At 34.6% G+C, this 20057-nt stretch overlaps 1 protein-coding gene across 2 annotated transcripts in view; it reads right to left on the bottom strand.

The window, feature by feature from the left end:
- The window catches only part of CCDC66 (coiled-coil domain containing 66), a 54265-nt gene that overhangs the window by 23580 nt on the left and 10628 nt on the right, over positions 1-20057 (bottom strand). For both annotated transcript variants that reach the window (XR_012060677.1, XM_006196425.4), the window contains exons 6-8: positions 19829-19932; positions 18138-18256; positions 17583-17684 (exon numbers count right to left, since the gene is read on the bottom strand). Coding sequence is in view for 1 of the 2 variants with exons in the window: in XM_006196425.4 (XP_006196487.3) it covers positions 17583-17684; positions 18138-18256; positions 19829-19932 (325 nt within the window). In the remaining variant the exon portion in view is untranslated. The remainder of the gene's footprint in view (positions 1-17582; positions 17685-18137; positions 18257-19828; positions 19933-20057) is intronic.

Raw genomic sequence — 20057 nt, 5'->3', positions numbered from 1 at the left:
CTCCCAGCTTATTCCTTCCCACCGCCTTTACCCCTGGGTAACCATAAGTTTGTTTTCTATGTCTGTGAGTCTGCTTCTGTTTTGTAAATAAGTTCATTTGTGTCTTTTTTTTTTTTTTTAAGATTCCACACATAAATATCATACGGTATTTTTCTTTCTCCTTCTGGCTTACTTCATTTAGAATGACATTCTCCAGATCCATTCAAGTTGATACAAATGGCATTATTTTATTCTCTTTTATGGCTGAGTACTCCATTATATATATGTATGTGTATATGTATACGTATATGTATGTGTGTGTATATACACACACACACCACATCTTTATCCAGTCATCTGACAATGGACATTTAGGTTGTTTCTATGTCTTGGCTATTATAAATAGTGCTGCTATGGACATTGGGGTGCATGTATCTTTTTGAATTAGAGTTCCCTTTGGATATATGCCCAGGACTGGGATTGTTGGATCATATGGTAAATCTGTTTTTAGTTTTTAAGGACTCTCCATACTGTTTTCCATAATGGCTGCACCAAACTGGAGTCCCACCACCAGTGTAGAAGAGTTACCTTTTTTCCACAACCTCTCCAGCATTTATTCTTTGTAGACTTTTTAATGATGGCCATTCTGACTGGTATAAGGTGATATCTCATTGTAGTTTTGATTTGCATTTCTGTGATAATTAGTGATATTGAGCATTTTTTCATGTACCTGTTGGCCATTTGTATGTCTTCACTAGAGAACTGCTTAAGTCTTCTGCCCATTTTTGGACTGGGTTGTGTTTCTGTCATTAAGTTGTATGAGCTGTTTGTATATTCTGAAAATTAAGCCCCTGTCAGTCATATCCTCTGCAAATATTTTCTCCCATTCCGTAGCTTGTCTTTTAGTTTTGTTTATAGTTTCCCTTGTTGTGGAAAAGCTTATGTTTAACTAAGATTCGTTTGTTTAAATTTGCTTTTATTTCTACTGCCTGGGTAGATTGCCCTAGGAGAACACTGCTAAGATTTATGTCAGAAAATGTTTTGCCCATGTTTTCTTCCAGGAGGTTTATAGTGTCTAAAGTCTTCATGCCATTTTGAGTTTATTTTTGTGTATGACTTTTAATTTCTTCTTGTCCTGCTATACAGGCTAGGACCAGTAATAACAGTAATAATAATGTGGGCATCTTATCTCTTTCTAATTTTAAATGGAATACTTCTAAAATTTCCAATTTAGTATGGTATTTCCTGCAGGTTTTTGTTTGTTTTTAATACTCAAGTGGAAATTCCTTCTAGTCTACCTGCGAGATGTCTTCCTTAAGGAACTGGTGTTGAATTTTACCAAATGCTCTTCCTGCATCTATTGAGATTTATGTGTGTGTGTGTTAAAATGATACATTATGCTTGTGGATGTTTAAAAATTTCCTTAACTACCGGTCATGAACCTATCTTAGTCATGATATATTACTTCTTTATAAATTATAAAACTTCTAATTTTTTTTTTTAGGATTTTTGTGTGTCTATCCAAGAATAAAATTTACCTAATTTTCCTTTTTTTGTTATGTTATTTTTCTGGCTTTAATATCAAGTTTATAATGGTTTTGTAGAATGAAATGGGAGCCATTCCATATTTCTACTTCCTGGAAATCTGAATAAATTTGGGATTTACTCCTTTCAAGTTTGGTAGAAATTATTAGTAAAACTACATGGGCATTTTGTTTCCCTTGTGGGAAAGTTTTTTTTACCCAGGTCTACAATTACTTTAACATTTACAGAATTATCAAGCTTTTCTCTTTCAAATCAGCTCCTATAAGTTATAATTTTTCCAGTAATTTACCCACTTCATCTAAATTTTCACAGTTATTGGCATAAGGTATTCACTTACTAATGATTCACTTACTAATGACTCTCTTCCTGCAATGTCATTTTCACTTGTTATATATTTCACTGATTGGTGCCCTTATTTCCTTTTTCTTTTTTTTTAAATTGAAGTACAACTGACCTACAACACTATGTTTAGTTTAAGGTGCACAACATTGTGATTCAGTATGTCTACACATTACAAAATGATCACATCTGTCACCATTTAAGTTATTATTGACTATATTCCCCAAGCTGTACATTTTTACCTCCAGGACTCATTTCTTTTGTAACTGGAAGTTCATGCCTCTTAATCTCCCTCACCTATTTCAGTTATGTCCCCAACTTCCTCCCCTCTGATAACCACCTGCTGTTCTCTGAATCTGAATCTACTTGTTTTTATATGTTTTACTCATTTGTTTTCTAGATTCCACACATAAGTAAAATCATACAGTATTTGTCTTCCTCTGACTTATTTCACTTTGCATAATACCTTCTATGTCCATCCATGTCATCACAAATTGCAAATTCCATTTGTTTTTATGGCAGAGTTCCACTGTATGCATATACGACATCTTTCTCCATTTATCATCTATTGATAGACACTTCAGTTGCTTCCACATCTTGGCTATTCTAAATAATGCTGCAGTGAACACATGACTGCATGTTATCCTTTTTTATTATTGTCTTTGTTTTCTTTGGAAAAATACCCAGAACTAGAATTACTGGACTGTACAGCAGTTCTATTTTTAACTTTTTGAGGAACCTCCATACTATCTTCCATAGTGGCTGTACCAATTGACATTCCCACTAATAACTGGTACCCCTATTTTCATGATATATTTCTCCTGATTTAGGTTTTTCTTTTACTAACTTAGAATGGGCACTTAGGACATCAATTTTAACGTTTTTTTCTGATACACTTTTCCTTGACTCCTACTCTACCTCATGTTTTTATGTATATATTCATTATCATTCTATTCCAGGTATTTATGATTTACATTATGAATTTTCCTTAATTCTCAAATTATTTACTAGTGTGATTTTTAATTTCCAATGCAGTAGTTAAAAAAATCTTTTTGTTAGAAACTTCTAAGTTACTTGCTTGGTGGTTGGAGATCATTGTGTAACAGCTATTTAAAATTTAACTAAGTTTTTCTTCATGGCCTAATGCAGTAACATTTTTTGTAAATATTCATGTGTGCCTGAGAAAAATATTTTCTAATTGTTGGCCACAGAACCTGATAAACGTTAATTAGGGCCAACTTGCTGTCTTGTTGATTTCTATGTTGATATTTCCCTTTAAATGGAGAATTTATAATCTCTCTGCAGTTTTAACAGTTACTCCACTCATATATTTACAGCTTCATTTATGTTGGTTTACCAGTGTTTGGTTCACATATTCTATTAGGTGCATGGGTGTTAAAAACTGCTATACATTCTTGACACTGAATATTCTATTAAGACTTAAACCTTCATCATCCCCAATAATGCTTTTTGTCTTATATTATGTATTTATTTTGGCTAGCATTAAAAAATATATATTAAATACCTAGGAATAAATCTAACCAAGGAGGTGAAAGACTTATACATGGAGAACTACAAAACATTGATTAAGGAAATTAAAGAAGACTTTAAAAAAATGGAAAGATATCCCATGTTCTTGGATTGGAAGAATCAATATTGTTAAAATGGTCATACTGCCCAAGGCAGTCTACAGATTTAATGCAATCCCTATCAAATTACCCAGGACATAATTCACAGAACTAGAACAAATCATAATAAAATTTATATGGAATCGTGCTCGCTTCAGCAGCACATATCCTAAAACTTCTATGAATCACAAAAGACTCAGAATTGCCAAAGCATTACTGAAGAAAAATAATGAGGCTGGAGGAATAACCCTCCCAGAATTCAGACAATAATACAGAGCTATAGTAATCACAATAGCATGGTATTGGTATAAAGACAGACATATAGATCAAAGACCCACAAACTTTTGGTTATTTAATATTTGACAAAGGAGGCAAGAACATACGATGGTATAAAGACAGTCAGCAAATGGTGTTGAGAAAACTAGACAGCAGTATGTAAATGAATGAAGTTAGATTAACTCCCTCACACCATACACAAAAACAAACACAAAATGGATTAAAGACTTAAACATAAGACAAGACACATAAACTTCCTAGAAGAAAACATAGGCAAAACACTATCTCACATACATCTCAGTAATGTTCTCTTAGGGCAGTACCCAAGCAACAGAAATAAAAGCAAAAATAAACAAATGGGACCTATTAAACTTACAAGCTTTTGAACAGCAAAGGAAACCAAAAGCAAAACAAAATGACAACCTACAGAATAGAAAATATTTGCAAAAGATGAAACTGACAAAGCCATGATCTCCAGAATATATAAACACCTCATATGACTTAAGAAAAAAATACAAACCCAATCCAAAAATGGGCAGAAGACCTAAACAAGCAATTCTCCAATGAAGACATACAAATGACCAATAGGTACATGAAAAAATGCTCAATATCACTATCGGAGAAATGCAAATCAAAACTACAATAAGGTATCACCTTACACCAGTCAGAATGGCCATCATTCAAAAGTCCACAAATGACAAATGCTGGAGAGGCTGTGGAGAAAAGGGAACCCTCCTGCACTGTTGGTAGGAATGCAGTTTGGTAGAGTCATTGTGGAAAACAGTATGGAGATTCCCCAAAAGACTAAAAATAGACTTACTATATAACCCAGCAATCCCACTCCTTGGCATATATCCAGAAGGAACCCTGATTCAAAAGGACACCTGCACCCCAATGTTCATACCAGCACTATTTACAATAGCCAAGACATGGAAACAACCTAAATGTCCATCAACAGATAATTGGATAAAGAAGTTGTGGTATATGTACACAATGGAATACTATCCAGCCATAAAAAATGAGAACATAATGCCATCTACAGCAACATGGATGTCCCCGGAGAATGTCACTCTAAGTGAAGTAAGTCAGGAAGAGAAAGAAAAATATCATACGATATATCTCATATGTGGAACCTAAAAAAAAAAAAACTTAAATATAAAACAGAAACAGATTCACAGACATAGAATGCAAACTTGTGGTTGCCATGGGGGAGCGGGGTGGGAAGGGATAGACTTGGAGTTCGAGATTTGTAGATACTGACAGGTATATATAGAATAGATAAAAAAGTTTATACCGTATAAAAAGGGAAATATATTCAAGATCTTGTAGTAGCTCACTGTGAAAAATATGAAAATGAATATACGTATATTCATGTATGACTGAAAAATTGTGCTGTTCACCAGAAACTGACACAACATTGTAAACTGACTATAACTCAATAAAAAATAATTGGCATATACAAAAAGAAAGTATTACTTTTAATCTTGCCATGTTCTTATGCTTTGGGAGTCTTGTATCCTAGAAAATATCTAGACTTCTTTATTCCAATCAGTCAGTATTTAATCAGTGAGTTTTAGTTCTCTTAGATTATGTATTTGGTCCTATAATTCTGTCATACTTTTACATTTTGGTTTATCCCAGTTTTATTTTTAAGCCTCTCTTTAAAATTCTGACATCTATAGGAGAGGGTATAGCTCAGTGGTAAAGTGTGTGCCTAGCATGCACAAGGTCCTAGGTTCAATCCCCAGCACCTCCATTAAAAAATAAATAAATAAAAAGTAATTACCTTCCCCAAAATAAAAAAAATTTTTTTTAATAATTAGATTTTTTTTTTTACAGTTTTCAGAGTATAGGTAACCTCCTTGGTTAAGTTTATTTCTAGGTATTTTGTTGTTTTTGATGTAATGGAAATGTCTCTGCCAGTTATAAAATTCTGGTTTTTGAAGTGAAAAAAAAAAGTGAATGAAGGGCCACAAATGGCAAAAATATCCTTCTTTTTTATGGGTGAGCTGCATTCCATTACATATATATATGCTGCATCTCCATTATCTATTCAACTATTGATGTGCACTTAGGATGCTTCCATATCTTGGCAATTCTAATTAATGTTGCTGTTAATAGCAGGGTGTATGTATTTTTTGAGTTAATTCTTATTTTGTGGTTGGCTTTATTCCTTTGATAACTATGTAAGTTTAAAAAGCTAAAGCTCTAAAAGTTCTTAAAAACAATGAGCAGTACATATATGTAAATTAAAAAATATATGTGCAGTAAAAAAAAAATCTATCAAGCCATGGAAGACAGAGAAGAAACTTAAAATACATTACTAAATGAAAGAGGCCAGTCTGAAAAGGCTACAAACTGTACGATTCCAAACAAATGATACTTTGGAAAAGGCAAAGCTACAGAAACAATAAAAAGGTCATGGTTTCCAGGGGTTTGGGGAGAGGGAGGTAGGGAGGGAAGAATGAATAGATGCAGCACAAAAGATTTTAGGGCAATGAAATTATTCTGTATGATACTATAGTGGTAGCTACAAGTCATTATGCATTTGTCAAAGCCCATAGAATGTACAACATCAAGAGTGAACCCTAATGTAAACTACGAACTTTGGTTGAAAATAATGTGCCCATATTGGTTCATCGATTGTACCAAATATGCCACACTGATGAGGGATGTTGAGGCTAGGGGAGTATGTGTGGGTGGGGAGGGCTATCTGTGAACTCTGTATTTTCTGTTCAATTCTGTTGTGAACCTGAAACTGCTCTAAAAGAATAAAGTCTATTAAAAATTTTAAAAATATAAAATAAAAATTCTGTTATCTATAGATGTCATCTTATAGTAAGAATGTTAGTATGCTCTCACAACCCTTGATCTTGCCATCCTCTGCCAACCCATCAATATTTACATTAACTTAGTTATTAAGGACATAGTTCCTTTTAGTTTTAGCAAGTTGTAAAGATAACAATTAGCTCCACCAAGGTATGAAATCACAAATCTCTTGCAGCATCCCTCAATTTACCTTTTGTTTAAATGCTTCATTCAAAACTTTTCAATATGGGCCTTTTTATAAAAATCTTCAGAAGACTTGAATGCCTGAGGATGTTTTATTAATTACTCTTATTTGAATGACAGTTTCGCTGGATATTAAATTCTAAGTTTTAAGTTCTTTTCCAACAATACTTTGAAAATATGATTCCACAGTTACATGTACCCAGTGTTGCTTCTAAAAATGTCAAAAAAGAAAATTATGTCAAACTCATACATTCACATATAGCCTGTTCTTTCTTTCTGCAGGCATTTCAGTTTGGTATGTGCACATGTGGTTTTCTTTTTTCATGCTCTATGGCCCTTTAAATCTGAGGTCAGTCTTATCATTCTGGGAAATTGATCTCGATTACTTTTCCAAATATTTCCTCTCTGCCTACTATTCGAATGTCAGCATTTCTTTTTTTTATTCTCATATTGCCTTAAAAATTTCCCCCATTTGTCCTCTCCTTTTTCCTTTTAGGATATTTTCTAAAATGCAGTTTTCCAATTACAGGCATACCTTGGAGATACTGCAGGCTTGGTTAAATTGAACACCACAATAAAGCGAGTCATACAAATTTGGGGCATTTCTCAGTGCATATAAAAGTTATGTTTACACAATATTGTAGTCTATTAAGTACATATAGCACTATGTCCAAAAAAACCCCACAATGTATATTCCTTAATTTAAAAGTTTACTGCTAAAAAATGTTAATCATCTGAGCCTTCAATGAGTTATAATCTCTTTGCAACAGTACCATCAGAGATCACTTACCACACCATCACCATATAGATGCAATAATAAAAAAAGTTTGAAATATCACATGAATTAGCAAAATGTGAGAGAGACACAAAGTGAGCAAATGCTGTGGGGAAAATGTTGCTGACAGTCTTGCTTGACACAGGTTGCCACACACCTTCAATTTGTAAAAAACACAGTATCTATGAAGTGCAACAAAGCAAAGCCCAATAAAACAAGGTATGCCTGTATTTATTCATTCCCTACCTGTATCACATCTACTATTTCTCATCTATTGTATTTTCTAGTTTAACTACTGTATGTTTCATACCTTAACTTTCTGCTTGGTTTTACTTCCTTTTCTCATTGCTAATACTTTCCCTTAATTCTTTCATTATGTTGATCAGACTAAATTTATTGATTTGTCTATCCTAGTATTTTTGTTTCTGTTGGAGTCTGATACTTTCTATTTTTTTGTATATCACATTATCATATTTTTAAATTGAAGTATAGTTGATGTACAATATGTTACAAGTATACAATATAGTGATTCACAAGTTTTTAAAGGTTATACTCCATTTATAGTTATTAGAAAATATTGGCTATATTCCCCATGTTGTACAATACATCCTTTTAGCTTATTTTATGCCTGATAGTTTGTACCTCTTAATCCTCCTGCTCTACCTTGCCCCTCCCCCTTCCCTCTCCCCACTGGTAACCACTAGTTCCTTCTCTACATCTGTGAGTCTGTTTCTTTTCTGCTATATTCACTAGCTTGTTCTATTTTTTAGATTCCACAGGTAAGTGATATCTTATGGTATTTGTCTTTCTCTGTCTGATTTATTTCACTCAGTATAATGCTCTCCAAGTCCATCCATGCTGTATACCAGAAACTAATATAACATTTTAAATCAACTATACTCCAATAAAAAAGCAACCAACCAACTAATCCATTTAAAACATGGGCAGAAGAACTGAACACTTTTCCAAAAAAGGAAATGCAGATGCTAACAGGAACACGAAAAGCTGCTCAAAACTATGAATATCAGGGAAATACAAATCAAAATCACAATGAGACATTATCTCACACCTGTTAGAATGGCTATCATCAGAAAGAACACAAATAACAGATGTTGGCAAGGATGTGGAGAAAAGGGAACCCTCAAGCACTGTTGTGGGAATGTAAATTGGTGCAGCTACTATGGAAAACAATATGGAAGTTTCTTAAAAGCCTGAAAATAGAACCACTACATGGCCCAGCAATTCCAGTCCTGGGCATATATCCGAGAAAAATAAAAACGTTAATTCAAAAAGATACATACACCTATCTATTAACAGCAACATTATTTATAATTGCCAAGACATAGAAGCATCTCAAGTGCACATCAATAGATAAATGGATGAAGAAGATGTAGCATGTACATGCAATAGAACACAACTCACTCATAAAAAAGGTATTTTGCCATTTGCAGCCCTTTATTCACTTTTTTTTTCACTTCAAAAACCAAAATTTTCTAACTGGCATAAACATCTCCATTGCATCAAAAACAACAGAATACCTAGAAATAAACTTAACCAAGGTTACCTATACTCTGAAAACTGTAAAACACTGATGGAGGAAATTGATGATACGAAGAAATGGGAAGATATCTTGTGCTCTTGGATTGGAAGAATCAGCATTATCAAAATGGCCATACTAGCCAAAGCAATCCGCAGATCCAATTCAACCCCTGTAAAAATACTGAAGACATTTTTCACAGAACCAGAACAAACAATTCTAAAATTTACATGGAACCATAAGACCCTGAACTGCCAAAGCAATCTTTCATAGATCTTTTTTTTTTCTCTTTCTTTTTGTTCTTTTCTTACAGTTTGATGACTAGAGATGTTCCTTTAACATTTATTCTAAAGCTGGTTTGGTGGTGCTGAATTCTTCTAGCTTTCACCTGTGAAGTTTTCGATTTCTCCGTCAAATCTGAATGAGAGCCTTCCTGGGTAGAGTATTGCTGGTTATGTTTTCCCCTTTCATCACTTTAAATATATCATGCCACTCCCTTCTGGCCTGCAGAGTTTCTGCCAAAAAATCAGCTGATAACCTTATGGGAGTTCCCTTGTATGTTATTTGTTGCTTTTCTCTTGCTGATTTTAATATTTTCTCCTTATCCTTAATTTTTGTCAATTTGACTACTAATGCCTTGGTGTGCTCCTTTTTGGGTTGATCCTATGTGGAACTCTCTGCACTTTCTGGACTTGGGTGACCATTTCCTTTCCCAAGGTGGGGACATTTTCAATTATTATCTCTTCAAAAATTTTCTCATGTCCTTTCTCTCTTCTCTCTCTAGGACCCCTATAATGTGAGTATTAGCGTGCTTCATGTTGTCCCAGGGTTCTCTGAAAACTATCCTTATTTCCTTCCACTCTTTTTTCTTTTTTCTGTTCTGCAGTAGTGATTTCCACTAATCTGTCTTCTAGCTCACTGATCCATTCTTCTGCCTCATTTAGTCTATTCTTGGTTTCTTCTAGTGTGTTATTCGTTTCAATGATTTTATTCTTCAGCTCTGTTTGGGTATTCTTTGTATTTCCCAACTCTTTCCTAAAAACGTCACTCTGGGCATTTATACCCCTCTTCAGTTCTCTGAACATCTTCACCATCATTACTTTGCAAACTCTTTCTAGGATAAACTGCCTATCTCCTCATCACTTATTTCTTCTTCTAGGATTTTATCTTGCCTTGGCCTGGAAGATATTCTTCTGTTGCCTCACATTGTCTACCTTTCTATTTGTATGTTTAGGTAGGTTAGTTACATTTCTCAACCTTGGAGAATTGGCCCTCTGTGGGAGACATCCTGTGTATCCCAGCAGTACCCTCCTCTCGTCACCCAAGGGCCAGGATCCAGCACAGAGTCTGTGTTTGTAGATTCCTTCCACAGACTTTGGGATTATTGTTTTCTTATTTCTGGTATCTGCCCCTGGAGGATGAGGCTGAACAAGAGGCTTATGCAGGTTCCCTGGCAAGAGGCATCCATGTCTGCCCACTGCTGGATGAAGCTTGGTCCTGGACCTCTGGTGGGTAGGGCCTTTGTGATTCAGGATGTCTGCTGATGGGTGAGGCTGTTTTCCCACCCAGTATGTTGTTTGGCCTAAGGCTTCCTTCCCAGCCCTAAAGCCTATACGCTGTTGGGTGGAGCTAGGTCTTGGTGCTAATGATTCAATCAAGACACCAGCCTCCAGGAAAGGTCATGTACTTAACACTCCTGGAATGCCCACCACCAGCCTTTATGTCCCTTGGGTGAGCTGCAGATTTCCCCTACCTCCTCAGGAGACCCTCCAAAACTAGCAGGCAGGTCTGGCCCAGGTTCCTATGAAATTACCGCCTCTGCCCTTGGACCTGGTGCACACGAGATTCTGTATATGCTTCCCAAGAGAACGAAGTCTCTGTTTCCCCAGTCGTGTGGGGCCCTGGAGTTAAGCCCCGTGGCCTTCAAAACCAGATGTCTTGGGGTCTCCTCCTCCTCCCAATGCTGGAACCCCAGCTGGGAAGCCTGATGGAGGGCCTTGAACTCTCCCTCCTGTTGGAGGGCCTCTGCAACTTGATGATTCTTCAGCTTGTGAGTCACCAACCCAGCGGGTATTGGGCCCGATTGTATCACTAACACGTCCCTCCTACCGTCCAGCTGTGGTTACCGCTTTATGTTTCCAGTTGAAGATCTTTTTTGCTAGGTTCCAGTTTTTTTTTTCCCGATAGTTGTTTAGCAGTCAGTTGTGGTTTTCTTGTAGTCAAGCAGATGAGCTCATGGTCTTACTACTCTGCCGTCTTGACCAGAAATCTTTATGTTGTTTTTACTTTGAAGAGGTTATGTTCCTTGCAGAAGTTTATTTCTTCCCTGGCATCATCAGCCAAACTTGTCCAGCAACAAATAGCCAATAAACTCAGTGGGTAGTGACGATGGAAAGTAGACTAGCTCTAGGGTAGAAGTCCAGGCATTATATTACAATCACTTCTTATCCTTCAAAACAACTCTTTAGGTCAGAGCTTTGTTTTGAGGGAACACTCCTTAGACTGTAATTGTAATTTACCAGTCAGGTCAGATTGGAACAGAGAGTGGTGGAATAGTCTCCAGTTGATTTTCCCAGTTCCTCCCAAGTTAGTAAGATTTAAGCAAGGGCTACCCAGGATTATTTTAGAGGAGAGCGAGAACAGATTTGAATTACAAACCAAAGTAATAACCCTTCCTTTAGTTTTTCAGTATCTTAGGGACTGATCTTAGGAGGAGGTACCAGCAGTTTAGAGCAGAGTTTAGTATCTTGAGATCATGGAATTTTAATATTTCTTTGTCAGTTTGTTAAGCTTATTTGCTGTCAATATTTTCTGCTCGACTTTTTAGTTGTTTTTCTTACAACACTATAGCAAATTCTGTAAATGTGCTTTTGACTGACATTTGAAAATCTGAACTGTATTTGTAAAAATAAAATTACTGCTACTTTAATTATATTGTCCAAATCCTCTGATAATATCCTAGTAAAAATGTACTTCAGTTTCTTCTATTTATTTTTGGTGTTATGAATCAGAGAAACCATTTTTTACATCTTTATTGACTCTGCCTTTTATCAAAATAAATTACTGTCAACAGCTTTCTCCCCTTAAGTAGTATTTCCAAAATTACTATAAGTTTTGCTTGTTTTATCCTTTACATTTTGATTGGCTTATAATAAACTACTTTTAATAATGTGTATTTATTTCAAGTATATCTCTAAAGCAGCAAGTCTTTGGGGTTTTTATACCTCTGCTTTTCAACATGATTTCTGACCTTTCAGAGTTGATTTTTGTTCTCTTGCTGTACTACTTACAGTAGTCTCAGTGAATGTCGCAGTGGCTTCTTTATCAGCAGACACAGCCTCTCCAGTAATTGTTTATATTTTTCAGTCCAAACCTATTCCTTAATCGATGTAACTATACCTTATTGGTGTCACTCGTTTTAGACAATCCTTTGCAGAAGTCTTTCTATAGGCTCAATGCTTTCTGGTGCAACATGTTGCTGTCAGTCAGAACATGTTTCCTGTTCTGGTCTTCCACCCACAAATTTAATGCCATTTTCATCTTAACTCAGCACTTATCATGTATTGTGGCTCTAACTTACACTTTGAGGTGTGACAGCAAAACTAGAATGAATCTTTTTCCTTCTTCACATTTTCACAGACAGAAAATTCATTCTTATCATGTATCTTAGCAATCTCAGCACACCATTTTTTTTCTTTCCTTATTAAGTTGAGAACTTTCACCTTTTCACTTAAAGAAAGCACTTTACAACTTCTCTACGGCATATCTGAATTGGCAGCATCACTACTCTTGTGCTTTGGGGCCATTATTGAATAAAATTAGGGTTACTTGAACACACGCCGTTGCAATACTACTAACAGTCAATCTGATAACTGTGAGAAGGTTAAAAAGTAACAAATGGGTGGGTAACGTTACAGTATGGATACACTAAACAGAGGGATGATCCACATCCAAAGAGGGACAGAGCAGGACAGCTAGCGATAGCACAAGATTTCATCACGCTACTAAGAACAGCAAGTAATTTAAAACTTATGAATCATTTACCTTTGGAATTTTCCATTTAATATTTTCAGACCACAGCTGACCACACGTAACTGAAATCATGGAGAGAAAAATCATGGAAAATAGGGGGACTAGTGTATTTTGTTTCCTGTACAAGTTATGGTAGAGATTCTATTTATAATTACACTAGTGGTTACCTTTGTTTTCTACATTCTTAAACCTTTACCTGATTTTCAAAATCATAATTAACCCTGTCTTTACATAGATCATGTAACAAATCAACATTCTGCACAATGTTCTAACGACACAAAAGCATGAAGAACAAAACTGCAAAGGTTCCCCTTTGCTTCCAAGATTCTTCACCAAAGATAGACAATGCCAACAACCTGCTTTCTTTTCTTTTATAAAATTTACTTATTCATATATGCTAATAAGTCTTTTAGTTTGTTACTTGTTTAAACATAGATACGGTTATACTATATGCACTGCTCTGCAACTTATCTTTTTGTTTTACAATCTTGGAGACTTTTTGTCAACAAATTCCTTTTTTTTAAACCACAAATTCCTTGTTAACTGTGTTTTAATTTTTTCTTCTCTTCTTTATTTGTCTTTGTTTTTTTGTGAGGAGGTAATTAGATTTATTTATTTATTTATCAGAGGTAATGGGGATTGAACCCAGACCTCATGCATGCTAAGCACACACTCTATCACTGAGCTATAGCTTCCCTCTTACTACTGTTTTAATTTTGATTCACTTTCCTGACCCAGAAATAATCTTCAAAAATTTTTCTTTAAAGTATCAGGAAGATTTTTATAAATTCTTACAGGACTGAGTATGTCTTCCATGTTCCCTTAACATGTGAACATCTTTAGGCATTAAATTTTTTAGTCCCTGTTTGTACTTCTTTAATCTTTGTAAGTATTGCTCTATTATCTACAGAGGAGAAATATAAGGTTAACTTGATTTTTGTTCCTTGCATCTTTAAGTTTAAAGCTTCTGTAAGTCCATATTTGTTCTTAAAATCTGAATACTTACTAGGATATATCTTCAAATTAGCCTTTTTAAAAATTCATTTAGCTAAATTTTCTTTCTGGTCTAAACAGCTTCATTCTTTGATAACTGTTACTAGCACTTCTTACCTATTTTGTTTTCTTTCTTTGGAAAAACCTGTAATTCAAGGTTGCATCTTTATAAGCTGTTTGTAATACCTTCTATGTCAGACTTTTCATCTTTTTAAAAATTCTTCCTATATTCAGGGAGTGTCCCCACAGTGATTTCTTCCTCTCCTTCATTGTAATTTCAATTTATTTCATTACCAAATCTTTCTTCTTTCCTGCTACTGTATTCTTACTTTCTTCTACTTGCTTATTTTGGACCTATTCTTGTATAAGGATTTCCTGAACCACTTTAAGCCATAACTTTATGGAATAAGAATAAGTAAAAACTAGTCCCAACATGTTCTTTAAAACTTTCCTGCTTCACAAAATAGGACATATGTCTTGTGGGAGGTCTTTCTCTGAGTACTTAGCAGGAATATACCCCTTTCTAATGTTATCTTCATAGTCTCCATTTTCCTTCCCCGCTACCCCTTCCCAACCCCATCCCCCACAGTTTACCCCTCTTGGAACAAAGAGAGATTTACACAGGTCTAGGTAATCAGGATACACAACTTATCTAAGTGCTCTCCTCCACCTATTTAGTTGTTAGTAAATTCTGCCTCTTATTCTAAAACTGGATGCACAGGTATATGAAGTACTTAGTACACTTTTTAGATCCTAACAGGCCTTCAAATAATTCCACTTCTTTATTTTACTTAATTATTAAATCTGTTTGATAAGGCAAAGAGAACCACCTAGTTTTGAATAAGGAAGAGGACTCTTTCCATAGAGTTCAATTTTGGAGGACTGAGATAGGGTTCCCCCCTGATTCCAAGACTACGCAGTAGAGAGAGGCAAAGGGAAGCTTTGGGCGAGACTGGCTTGTTTTGGTCAGGGTGCAGTATTTGTTTCTTCTGAAACAAGGCCATCAATGGACTGGGACTAGGTTACAATTCAGTCACAACCCATTTCTGCTGTGGAAAGGGCTTCATAAACCACAAACACTATTTCCAGAATTCTAAAGTAACATGACAACAGACAGAATATAAAGGTTCTCAGTATTCCATATTTATTCTACTAGATTGTGATGGGTTTTTTTTTCAGTCTTGTGCTGTTAGTGATATAAATCTATAGAAATCCTTGCTGTACTCCTAACTATATGATTCAGCAATACCATTAGGGCATATACCCACAGGAATCGAAAGTACAGACTCAGAGATTATATGTACACCAAGGTTCATAACAGCATTATTCCCAATAGCCAAAAGGCGGTAATACCAAGTCAAATGTCTATCAACATTTGGATGAGTGGATAAACAAGAAGTAGTATTATACATACAATGGAGTATTTCAGCCTTAAAAAGGAATGAAATTCCGATACATGTTACAATACGGAAAAATACTGAAAACACTATGTTAAGAGAGAAGTAAGTCAGACACAAAAGGACAAATACTGTGTGATTACACTTAAACATATCTAGAATAGTCAAAATCATAGACAGAAAGTGGAATGGTGGTTGCCAGGGGCTGGAAGGAGGGAGAAATGGGGAGTTACTATTTAATGGGTACAGTTTCAGTTTGGAATGATGAAAAAATTCTGCAGATGGATAGTTGTGATGGCTGTTGAACTATGTGGATACACTGAATGCCGCTGGCCTGCACACTTAAATGATTAAAAGAGTAAAATTTATGTTATGTGTATTTTACCATCAAAATAAAACAAACAAAAAAAAAAGGTGGGGGGAAGAAGGGGAAAAAATTGGAGGAATTTTTTGTTGGCCAACTGCACAATTATGGTCTGGTGGTAGCAATAAGAAGCCAGCAGAATGACAAACTCACTTTCTACCACATGTAAGAGAGTACGCTAGAATATACTCCCTTCACTTAAGAGGCTTTCCAGGGAGGGGCAGTCATTAGGGAAAAACAAGTTTTCATGGAGGTGAGGTATTTTCAAAAAGCCTGAGGCTGTTAAGTAAATTTCTTAGAAACACAAAAAGGAAGTTTAAGCTGCTCAGTGTAAAACAATATAGGAGTGAGAATACAGAGCCAATCAAATGGGGGAGAGAGGAAGTCAGTGAGAATCAAGGAGAGAAGAAAGGAAGATGGTGAGAGGATTGACACAACACTCTATGGGCTCAGAATGGACAGGTGCTTTAGAAATTATAACTATGGCAAACCTTCGTTAAACACCTGTAATATATGTCAGCCACTGTCCTATAAACTTTATATGTATTACCTCATGTTTTAACGAAACTGGCCTTGGTGAATCTGTCTGCAACCAAATTTCTCCTCCCAAACACATGAAGAGCTCAACTTAATACTCAAATAATATAAACAGTTCTGGCTATGGCTGGAATTTTTTAAATCAATTGCTTTAAGTATTGAAGAAGGGGATTTTTTTTTATTACAAGGTTAGTTCAAATCCTCTCAATAGCATCTCTCCACTATATTATCATATTCATTCACAAATAATAAAAACTGCATTTGTAAAATGATACATAATCACACTTTTAACATTTGCCTGTCCAGCCCTAGATTTAGTGTCTGTTTTCCTTTCTAGTCTTTCTCCCATTCCCAACCCCCATCTCTGACTCCAAAATATAAATGACATTATTGGTTTTCTAGATTACAAAAAAAAAAATACATGGTATCATTTTTTTTAAAAGCCCATTAAAAAAAAAAACCGTAAAAATCACCTCAAATGGTTAATTCTTTATTTGCATTAACAACCATAGTATGGATTACTCCCAGGTAACAAATGACCTAAAAAATCATGCAAAATAAGCAATAATAAATGATATACTAACATTTCAACTGACATTTTGGTAACTGGAATACTTAATATTTTTAGCATTATTCTTTAATCCTAATATTGAGAAGTAAATAAGCTAACAACTGATTTTCACCAACTTCATGAATAGTTCTATGTGTAGTTTTTAGTAGTATCTGAAATGTGGAAAAACAGAATTCCGATTTCATTCCTTTTGTTACTGTAAAATTATCAACAGACTATAAAACTGTTTGATGTAGACAAGTCAGTCCCACATGGAGGAGGACAAACTGCCAGCAAACAATCTAACATGCAGGGGTTCTTTAAGAAATCTAACAATACTGAAAATGTCTGCCATTAGAACCATACCTTTAGGTTACTGCATTATTTTCAAAATACATTTGTTAAAATGTAAATGTTCACTAGGAAAGAGGGATTACATGTGTAAAAAAAATAGTTGATAACTTTTTTTAAAATTTAAGGAGCATAATGTACTCAGTAAAAATTAACTGATAATTTAAAATAAGAATATTTAGATTCACTCTTTCAAGGAAAGTAAGTCATATAATGATCAAGTACTAAACAGCTTATATATTCAAAGTAATGACACTTAGAACTTACCTCTAAAATCTGACTACCTCTAGATAGTGAGTGCCCATCAGCTTGGACCACCATCACCTGCCTGGGAGACTGTGACACAATGCTAGAAGAGCCAGCAGAAGTCTAAAAACAAATAGAAAAATAAGGGCACTTTTTCTGTCTAGTATTGAACACAGACAAAATTTAAGTCACCAAAGCATCACCTGAAGGACATATGCTATATATATACATGTATATATGAGATAATCTTGTAGTGCATACTACATGGTCAGTGGTACAGAGTTTTGTGGACCTCTAAAAACTTGCTGAGCTCTTTTATAGGAGCCTAGAGGAGGTGCCTGGGGCTTCTGTGCTCACCTACTAACATGGTACGACTATTTACAGAATGCAAACAGAGTAGTCAAGGTCATAATTAAATTCAAAATAAAGTTGCTTTAAAGTAACATATGAAAAGTGAGTTTAAAAAAATGAACAAGCTTTAAAAACAAGTTTTATGATATAAAGACGCCTTAGCATTAAAAAAATTATAATTAAGATATCTTATATTCCATAAATGCTTGTTTTTGACATTCTTACCTTAGATTGATCAAGAATTTGAAGTTTTTCCCATCCTATTTTATCACTTTCAAATTTTTTCCAATGATTCCATTTTTCAGAAGCTTCTTTTTCTTTCTTCTTTAAAGCAACCTGTTCATCTGTAAATAATGTCCTTTTTAAAAAAATGTACAAAAACTGCAAAAAAAAATCACGTAAACAAATCAAGAACTTAAAGAGGGCAGATTTCAACACAGATCTAATCAAGATTGTTTTTAGGAAGGAGATTAACTCAGAGAAGAATTTCAAGGGGTATGGAATAAAAGAAAACATTTAATCAGAACCAAATTTAAGTATGGCAGAAATGAATGTAAAAATGTTTGTTTTATTGTAATTATCAATAAGGAACAACTTTTCAGGAACAACATATTTTATATTATGCTAATTATTGTGAGGTTCTACTCTACTGTAATGTTCATTCCGTCATTACTAAGAAACTTAAAAGCTAGAACTCTAGAGTCAAAGAACTCTGGGGTTAAATTCAAGTTCAAATACTTCCCAGCTGGGTGACTGTGGGCAAACTGATGTTCACCTCTCTAAACCTCATTTCTTCTGTAAAATGAAAGTAATAATAGTGCCCATGCTTCAGTATAGGGCCTCACACTAAATAAATAATTAATAAATGTCAGTCATTATCATTTATAACTGCTGAAAAGTAAAATACATAAAATCTTGTGTCTAAATTCGTACTGAAAGAAAATATTTAAAGCTGAAATTATGATATAAACACACATCAGATCTCCAAACCTTCTTATTCTACCATATGTTTAATTTCTTCATTCTTCTATTAATTCTGTTAACTTGACTTTCAGCATCAATTCATTCCCTATTTCTTCTGCTTGTCCAGCAGGGTTATGATTGCCTTGCAGGACTTCCCAGTTGAGTAGAGAGTGAAGCCCATCTTCATGCTTTTAGTACTATTCCTAGGAAGTACAACTAGTACAACTGTCACTTCACGTTATTTTCCAAACTCTTATACCTGGACCCTAAGTCTAGTGCAAAAAGTAACAGGAGTTTCTTACTTATGATCTTAGTCATATTAAGACCCTCACAGAAATTACAAATTTTTCTGTTATAATGTCCAGAGACTGACAAAAAGAAATGCTTTGTTTTTGTATGGGATATACTGATTGATATCACATTGATGACTCTTGATTAAAATGTTTTATTTTTAAAATAATTTTTAAATAAAACCATCTTTAAACCCGTAGAATTTCTAACTTTTTTCTTTTGTGGGGGGAGGTAATTAGGTTTATTTATTTTATTCATTTTTAGAGGAGGCACTGGGGATTGAACCCAGGACCTCATGCATGCTAAGCAAGTGCTCTATCACTTGAGCTATATCCCTCTTAAACCCATAGAATTTCTGTAATGAAAAAATATGAAAATGGACTCTCATGAAATAAATGTTTAAGAATCTTTGAGCTCCAGAATGTTACTGATGACATTAATGTTCACTGGTGGCTTTTGGTGCATACCACAGAGCACCAAACCAAAAGATATAACCTAAGGGAATGTGAAACCACACAGTTTCTTATGTATTTGTAGACAACCACTCTAAATATTCGATGTTATAAGACTTTTGAAAATATCATACTGAAGATATACTTCATCTTCAATATACATTCCTTAAGCCAACAAAACTATAATTAAAAAGTACAATAATTACCCACCAAGCTCTTTCCTCCACTGGGCTTTTTTTGCTTCCAACAAACTTCTATCACGTTCTCTTTCTCCCAGGGTACTAAATATGTCTGTTGGTTTCCATACATTCTCTCTAAGACAAAACGAAAAAATAACAAAAACCTTATTATACATTTCCATACAACTTACTCCATAAAAATTAAGTAATAAACTTTTAAATAGCTCTAGTAAATATTCCTAGTAAATATTTCACAAGCA

Source organism: Vicugna pacos, chromosome 17 (genome assembly GCF_048564905.1).
Source record: "Vicugna pacos chromosome 17, VicPac4, whole genome shotgun sequence".
Lineage (NCBI taxonomy): Eukaryota > Metazoa > Chordata > Mammalia > Artiodactyla > Camelidae > Vicugna > Vicugna pacos.
This window is presented reverse-complemented; position numbering and strand designations above follow the sequence as displayed.